General features: G+C 57.2%; 1 protein-coding gene across 3 annotated transcripts; it reads right to left on the bottom strand.

The window, feature by feature from the left end:
- Positions 1-1775: 1775 nt before the first annotated feature.
- NR1H2 (nuclear receptor subfamily 1 group H member 2) lies at positions 1776-7831 on the bottom strand. 3 transcript variants are annotated; one of them, XM_065898556.1, is made up of 9 exons: positions 7742-7831; positions 7190-7251; positions 6987-7106; positions 6378-6668; positions 6036-6295; positions 5643-5822; positions 4883-4982; positions 2615-2823; positions 1776-2297 (listed from the first exon to the last, which is right to left on the bottom strand). In XM_065898556.1, the coding sequence occupies exons 2-9, from the start codon at positions 7230-7232 to the stop codon at positions 2151-2153; spliced, it is 1350 nt and encodes a 449-aa protein (XP_065754628.1). In that variant the 5' UTR covers positions 7233-7251; positions 7742-7831; the 3' UTR covers positions 1776-2150. The 3 variants fall into 3 exon arrangements, with proteins under 3 accessions (XP_065754628.1, XP_065754629.1, XP_065754630.1); XM_065898557.1 differs by lacking the exon at positions 7742-7831 and having other exon boundaries at positions 2151-2297; positions 6378-6659; positions 7190-7232; XM_065898558.1 differs by lacking the exons at positions 6378-6668; positions 7742-7831 and having other exon boundaries at positions 2151-2297; positions 6036-6314; positions 7000-7106; positions 7190-7232.
- Between the last annotated feature and the right edge of the window lie 405 nt (positions 7832-8236).

Genomic DNA, 8236 nt, shown 5'->3' on the forward strand with positions numbered 1-8236 from the left:
AAAGCCCCTATTCCCTTACCTTCTAGCAGTCCTTGCTCAGCCCCCCATTACCAGCCCTGACTGGTAGACAACTCCAAGGAGGGACTTGATCTTTTTATTTATTTATTGTTTTATTCTTTTAATTTAATTTTATTTTTGGCCGTGCTGCCCAGCTTGCAAGATCTTAGTTACCCGACTAGAAATCAAACACGGACCCCGGAAATGAAAGCGCAGAGTCCTAACCACAGGACCGCCAGGGAACTCCCTAATATATATTTTAGCGGTTACTTCCCATTTACAGTTATTACAAAATACTGGCTATATTCCCCGTGTTGTACAACACATCCTTGAGCCTATCTTACACCCGATAGTTTTCACCTCTCACTCTCCCACCCCTGTTGCCCCCCCCACCAGTAACCACTAGCTTGTTCTCTTTATCTGTGAGTCTGCTTCTTTTTGTTACATTCACTACTTTGTTGTATCCACATTCACTACTTTGTTGTATCCAGATTCCACATATAAGTAACATACAGTATTTGTCTTTCTCTCATTTCACTTAGCATAATGCCCTCCAAGTCCACCCAGGTTGCGGCAAATAGCAAACTTTCATTCTTTTATGGCTGAGTAGTATCCCATTGTGTATATACACGCCACTTCTTCTTTATCCATTCATCTGATGGACACTTAGGCTGCTTCCATATCTCGGTAATTTAAATCGTACTGCCGTGAACACTGAGGTGCATGTATCTTTTCGAGGTAGTGTCTTTGTTCTTTTTGGGTATATACCCAGGACTGGGATTGCTGCATCCTGCGATGAGTACTAGTTTTAGTTTTGCTTTTGGTTTTTTGTTTGGCCGAGCCACGTGGCTTGTGGGATCTTAAGTTCCCCGACCAGGGATTGAACCCGGGCCCTCAGAGTCCTAACCACTGGACCACCAGGGAATTCCCCTAGTTTTAGTTTTTTGAGAAACCTCCATACTGTTTCCCATGGTGGCTGCAAGGAGAGACTTCATCTTGTTCACTGATGTTTCCAGTGCCTAATATTGTGTTTGGCACATAGTAAAGGCTCCATACATTTTAACTTTTATTTATTTATTTATTTTTAGCTGCATTGGGTGTTCGTTGCTGTATGCGGGCTTCCTCCATTTGCGGCCAGCAGTGGCTACTCTTCATTGCAGTGCGTGGGCTTCTCATTGTGGGGGCTTCTCTTGTTGCGGAGCACGGGCTCTAGGCGCATGGACTTCAGTAGTTGTGGCACGTGGGCTTCAGTAGTTGTGGCGTGCGGGCTCTAGAGCGCAGGCTCAGTAGTTGTGGCGCACGGGCTTAATTGTTCCTCGACATGTGGGATCTTCCCGGACCAGGGTTCGAACCCGTGTCCCCTGCACTGGCAGGCGGATTCTTAACCACTGCGCCACCAGGGAAGTCCCAAAATGCTTCACACATTTTTGCTGAATGAATGACATCTGTGACCCCAGGATGGCCAGCACAGTGCCTGGCCCACAAGAGACTTCAGCCAATACTTGATTGAATGAAAGCCCCTTCTCCTCATCCACTTAAACCCTCCTTGTCCTTCAGGAGCGGGCTCCAACCACCGGGAGGTGACCGTGAGGTTGTCAGGGGCCTCTCCTAGGCACCCATAGCGCCTAGTCACATCACCCTGAACCCTTCCCAGCTCAGCACCAGGTCCATGGGGGTTGGTGTCCATGAAGACCCTGGCAGCCCCTCCCCACCTCAGACTCACTCTGGCTCAGGGCAGGTTTCTATTCATACTTTATTTTCCTGTTTTTGTTTTTTTTAGTTTTTATTAAATAAAAGGAGCAGAGGGAGGGGGGCCTGTGTCTCTCGGGCTCTGCGGGAGCCACAGGCCCTCCCCTGCCTCCCAAGGTGCACTGCGTGGTAGGCTTGAGGTGTAAGCTGGGCAGGGAGGGCAGCTGGGAGTGCTGGGAGAGGTCAGGATCTGTGACCCATCTGCCCCTCCCAGGAAGACTCAGTGGGCGGGGAGAGAGGCTCCCGGACCCCGACTGGGGCTCATCCTGAGGGTTGACGGCTGGCGGGGCCAGGGCCTGAGCTCCAAGCCACAGGGCGGGACCCCAGGCCCAGCCCGGCCCCTCCCCACCGCAGTGTTCATTCACTGGAGGGTGCAGGGTGGTGGGGCAGGGTGGCCGGGCCCCTCATTCATGGACGTCCCAGATCTCGGAGAGCAAAGGCGGCAGCTTCTTGTCCTGGAGCCGCAGGGCGAAGACCTGCTCCGAGTGCACGGAGCTGAGCGTGCGCAGGCTCACGAGCTTCATCAGCATGCGGGGGAAACGCAGCTGGTCCTGCGGGGGGGACGGGAGGGCGTGGGCACGGGTCAGCCCCTCAGCCCGCCAGGAGGGCCCCTCCGTGGGTCGGGCCAGGAGAGACAGCGTGGCGCCCCGTGCGTGGACTAGGCCTGGCTCCTTGTGGAGGGGACAGGGGCTTGAGGACACACTCTCGCTGAGAGGATGCTGACCAGGGCTCAGAGTGCTGTCAGGGGTGCGGGGGGCGGCGACAGAGCTGGGCTGGGACTAGGCAGCCGGCCCCTGGCCCCAGGCTGACCCCACACGGGTCTGGACTTCCTGTCCCTCCCCAAGCCGGAGGGGCTAGGCTCTGGCACCTGTGGCCTCTTGATGCGGGTGTAGGACAGCAGCGCGTCCACGTAGGGCTGCTGCAGCGCCTCGACTCGGCTCGGCTCCTGCACGTTGGGCCGGTCGGCCGAGAAGATGTTGATGGCGATGAGGAGGGCGTACTCAGCATCGTCCAGGCCCAGGCGCCTCATGGCCCGCGAGAACTCGAAGATGGGGTTGATGAATTCCACCTGCAGGCCTGCGGAGGTGGGAGGCCCGGCCCGATGAACCCCCCTGACCCTGAAACCGGCCCCCATGCCTGGCCCCTGGCGCTGCCCACCTTCAGCAGGGTGAGCGAAACAGCAGCAGGTCGAGAGTGCTGGTCACCCTGTAATCCCACTGCCTGTCAGGGTGCCCGGCACGTAGTAGGTGTGCCATACCTCTCGCCCGAATGAAGGAACGAGTAATGAGTGTGAACACTTAACTCAGAATTTTCTACCACCCCATCACCCCCTTCACTTCCTTCCTGCCTTCCCGGTTCCTCTCTCGGGAAAACGAAAGAAGTTTAATCCTAGGTCACATTATGTCACTCCCTGCTCACAGAGTGAAACCCAAACTCATTCCCAGGCGTGACTCATTCATTCATCAAACTTGATTGAGCACCTACTGCATGCCAGGCCCCAGGGTAGAGATGTTTATAAGACAAAGCCCCCTGCTCCCGTGGAACTTACCTTTGGGGCTCGAGGGGACAGACAGTAGACGAATATGTAAGGAAATTATCCACCCTGTGAGATGATTCTGAGTTCTATGAATCAAGGTAACACAAGGAAGGGTAATCGGGGCCCACGAGAATCGTGTCAACATCTTAGACAAGATGGTCACCGTAGGGTGATATTGCACGAAGGCCTCCCTCGATGCAGGGTGTCTGACCCCAAGGAGAGGAGGGAGCAAGTTACCAGGATGTGTGAGTGTTCCAGGTAGGGCACCACCCGTCTGTTTTGCCTGGAACTAGACTTCCTGGGCCCTGAGACTTTTAGTATTAAAGCTGGGAAGGTCCCAAGCAAACTGGGATGAGTTGGTCACCCTAGTTCTGGACAGAGGGACCAGCAAGTACAAAAGCCCTGAGGCGGGAGCACATTTGGTGGGTTCCAGTAAGAGGGAGGCCAGTGTGGCTGGAGAGTGAGTGAGAGGAGAGGGTGGGAGATGAGGGCTGAGAGGGACGGGGCCACACCCTGCAGGGCCAGTGGGCCAGGTGAGGACTTTGGCTTTTCTCCCAGTGAGATGGGAGCCATGGACAATTCTGAGCACAGGAGGGACATGAGCTAACTTGGTTGTTAACTGGATTCTTCTCACGACTGTGTGAACAAACACACTGGGTTGGGGTGGAGGTAGAAGCCCAGTGAGGGGCCCCTGCAATGTTCCAGGGAGAACCAACTGAGGCCCAGACTGCAGTAATGGCAGAGGATGCCGGGGACGTGATGTGAACCAACCTCCTCTCCAGCCCCATCTCCCTGTGCTCCAAGCCTCCTTGTGGTTCCTTAAAACCGCCCAGCTCTTCTCCACCTCAGGACCTTTGCACATGCTGACCTCCCTGCCAGAAACACTCCCCCACAACCCAGTGCTCCCCTGCCAAGCTTATACTCAAAGGGTTACTGGGACTGTCCTGGGTGTTGGAAGGGCCAGATGTTAAAGGGAAGATGAGGTTAGGAGCAGATGTCCAGGAGTACAGAGAGGTGCCCCAGGGAGAGAGAATGGGACAGAAGAAGACTTACTGAGAAAGCCCAGAGGCCGAGGGAGCGAGGCCTTTGCACGTGCATTCCCTGGTGGCTAATGCTACTCCTCACCTCCCTTTTCCTAGGTGATCTTTCTCACTCCTCTAGCCTCAGTTCAACTACGCTTCCTCCAGAAGGCCATTGACTAGGTTACATCCCCAAGGAAGTGCTCTTGGAGGACAGGGACCAGGGCTGCCCTGTACAGTTGGGGAGATTGTTCATTTCCTGATGGACTGAGATCCAGCCTCCCTCATGTGAGACCAGGCTTGAGGAGGAGAGAGTGTCTTCTCTTAATTCTTACCAAGATGCCCTTTGCGACAGCAGACACCCCTCTGTTTCATCCTGCGCTATGTCCCACTGTGCAGAGCTGGTGCTCGATAAACGTGCTCTTGTCTCACTACAAGGGGGGCTCAACCCTCACCCCACTTGGGAGATAAGGAAACAGAGGCTCAGACAGGGATGAGAGGGCCCCGTGTCTCCCAGCCAGCAGGGACCCAGCAGAGGTGCCACTTGTGCCCCCACCGCCCAGCCTGCACTTGGCCTTACCTGCGCGGTGGAAGTCATCCTTGCTGTAGGTGAAGTCTTTCAGGAACGTGATGCACTCGGTCTCGTGGTTGTAGCGTCTGGCTGTCTCCAGCAGCATGATCTGAGAGGTGGGGAGAGGGATGGGCAGGGGTTTGAGGAGCTCTGTGACCCTTTAGCCACTGTCCTTCCTCTCCTGGCCTGAATGGGGGCCCTGATCTTGCCGGGATCATCCCTCACCTCCCCCCACCCCCGCCCCGCCATTCTCACGGCCACACGGACTGCGGTCAGCGTGTTGGACACTCCGAGCTCTCTCCCTCCTCCAGGTTCAGCACCCCCAGCCTCCTCCACTCAGGACACTCTCCCCAGGTGGTTAGGAGGCATGGGGCAGAGCTCTTTGTTTTGTTTACTACCACGTACCCAGCACTTGGAATAGGGCGCGGCATACACTAGGCACTCAATGCTTATTCATTACCATTGCTTGATTCAAATGTCAACTCCCTAAATAAGCCTTTTCAGCACATTCCCTAAAGTGTGTCCCTCCAGCCCAATCCTCAATTATTCTCAGCCTCAGACATGTTTCCGTTCTCTCCTTGCCTCGTGGGAGGCTCTGATGACTTGTTTAGTATTTTGATCTTCTCCTGTAGAATGCCATCCCCACCAAGGCAAGGACCAGAGTCTGGCTTGTCACTATGCTCCCAGCATCTGTCCTGGGGCTTATCTCTTGGGTTCCTTGAGGGCAGGATGGAGGGGCCTCCCTGAGGCTGGGCGGGCTGGCCATTACCTCAATGGTAGATGCCTTCAGGAGGGCGATCTGGTCCTCGCGACCCAGCTGCAGGAAGCCAGGCACCTGCTTGGCGAAGTCCACGATCTCCTGGACTGAGATGATGGCCAGCTCCGTGAAGTGGGCGAAACGCTGCTGGCGAGCATCACGGGACTGCGGGTCTGCGCCCAAGGGCCAGGGCTGGGGACGTGGGGGGCCAGGTTACTCTCAGGATTTCTCCCATAAGCCCAAGGCTATGGGGGCCCCTTGAGGCAAAGCCTACACCCTAGGAGGCCCCCGTCTCAAAGCCCCTGCCCTCTGGAGCCTCATTCTCTCCCCATGCCCCAGACTGCGGCCCTCTGAGCTTGACCCTCCTGGGCCCATCGCCCCTCAAGGCTGTGGAAGGGGCCGTACCGTGACTTTAGGCTGGTCAGAGAAGGAGCGTTTATTGCACTGCAGCTGGGCCGCCACCAATTGCTGGATCATTAGTTCCTGAGCGGCTGTTAACTGGACACCCTCGCCTTCCCCGGAGCCCTGGCCACCCCCGTCAGACCCTCCAGGAGAGGCCCCAGGCCCAGAGGCTGAGCTGCTGCCGACTCCCAGCCCTGTGGGTGACGACTGCTGCTGCTGCTTCCGGATCTTCTTCTTCCGGATCTGTTCTTTGGAGAGGACACCTGCTGGGGAGACACAGGCCTCAGTAGAGGTCCCAGGCCTGGGCAGGGGCCAGGCTGGCACTGCTCCCTCCCCGGCACTCACACTGCTCCCGCATCCCAGCCTCCTTGCATTTTCGCAGCCGGCATTGCTGGCACTTGCGCCGCATGAAGGCATCCATCTGGCAGGTTCCACCGCCCCGGCAGGCATAGCGCCCGGCCCCGCCTCGGATCACACTTCGCCTGAAGAAGCCCTTGCAGCCTTCGCAGCTGAGCACATTGTAGTGGAAGCCAGAGGCCGTGTCCCCGCACACCTGGCACAGCTCGTCGCCCAGCATCTTTGGAGCCGGACCCTTCTTTCGCTTGCGCTCCGGCTCCTCTGCTGTGTCTAGGATGACTGGCGTTGGTGGACAAGCCATAAGAGACAGAGCCACAGAGAAAAACGGCAGCCAGAGGGACAGGTCCACGAGAGATCGGAGGCAAAGAGTCAGAGTGTGGAGAGTGATCCAGGGAGATGGCAATTCACAGGGAAAGATGTGTATGTCAGTGAATCCCAAAGAAGGGGTCAAAATAAGAGATGTCAAGGACTAACAGAAGAAAAAAATCAACAAGAAACTGGGGTTGCCCATCCCCATTTCTGATCTTTCTCCCTTTCTAGATCCCTCCCTAAGACTCCATACCAACTCCCAGCCCATGTCCCTGGACCCCGTCTCACCCACGACGGAAGCTGAGTTGGCCCCATCAGTGCCTGGGACATCAGGATCCGCCCCTGGGCACGGCTCAGGGCCATCCTCCTTTCCATCAGGTGAAGAAGAGGGGGTGCTAGGGCCATTTCCTGGGAGAGGGAGGCACAGTGAGTTTCTCCTGACAATAACCTGCTGGCGGGGGGATGGCTGGGTTGGGAAAGGGGTCACTCACCAGGCAAGGGGGTGTCCAGGGAACTCGTGGCGGGGGTGGACATGGTGGGGTCACGGAGCAGCCTGCAGAATACAAGGGGACTGAGAGCCTTGCGGGGCCAGGGAGGGTCAGGTTAGGCCAGCCACAGGTTTTCATGGGGCTACCTCTCTTTCCTCCATCTCTCAGACTCTTCCCCTACTGCATACACACCTCACCCCCAGTCCCTGCCAGTCTACATACCCTCCCATCCAGTTCCAATAGGGCCTGACCCCTTCTGCTCCAGGACAGCCTTCAGGTGGGTCTCAAGCCCCTCCCTCCTCTAGATTCTGACCCTCCTTTAGGCTCCCTCCACTCTAGATCCCGCCCACCGGCTTTTTCCAGATACTGTCCCTTCTGCTTCAAGTGCTCGGCCCTCACTTCCTCACCCCACTTCTGCCGAGGAAGCACCCCTACCTCTCATTCTGACCCCATCTCCTCCTATTATGCTCCGCCCACATATCGTTTCCTTCTAAGTCCTTCCCCATCCCTTCCAGGTCCCGCCCCACCTCCTCCCATCATACTCCGCCCCCACACCTCTCTCCAGGTCCCGCCCCTCTCCGAACACCAGTGGGGGGCGGGGCTCATGGCTGCGCGCGAGGGTCTCGTGGGCGGCCTCTCGTGGGGTCCCCTACTCCCGTTGCCCTGGAAACAGCCGGGGGTTGCGCGAGCTACGGAGGGGAGACGGTGGAAGGAGAGAAGGGGGCTGAGCCAAGCAGCGCGGGGAACATCGGGAAGCCCCAGGCCCAGGGGTCCTCCCGCGTCTCCGCACACTCGAGTGCCCCTGCTTGCGTACCCTGGGTCTGCTTCTCTTCCTCCTCCTCTGTATACGCCGGCACGCCGACGCGATTCGGATCCCCTCAAAACTAACTTCGCCACTTCTTCCGGCAACCCCACCGTGCGTCACTTCCGGGAGTGGGCGGGGAGTCAGGGTGACGGAATTCCGGTCCCTCTAGGGCTTGCCTAATCAGCTGCCCCGCACGGAAGTCGTGTACCCACCGGAAGCTTACCTTTCCGGATAGTTCCACTGGG

This window comes from Phocoena phocoena, chromosome 20 (genome assembly GCF_963924675.1).
Source record: "Phocoena phocoena chromosome 20, mPhoPho1.1, whole genome shotgun sequence".
NCBI lineage: Eukaryota > Metazoa > Chordata > Mammalia > Artiodactyla > Phocoenidae > Phocoena > Phocoena phocoena.

Bases quoted from the DNA above. Each gene is read 5' to 3' on its own strand.
- NR1H2 (XM_065898556.1), bottom strand. From the start codon at position 7,232: ATGTCCACCCCCGCCACGAGTTCCCTGGACACCCCCTTGCCTG. The intron at 7,107-7,189 runs GTGAGTGACCCC...TCCCTCTCCCAG, and splicing joins CCTGGACACCCCCTTGCCTG to GAAATGGCCCTAGCACCCCC. The intron at 6,669-6,986 runs GTGAGACGGGGT...CACCAACGCCAG, and splicing joins CAACTCAGCTTCCGTCGTGG to TCATCCTAGACACAGCAGAG.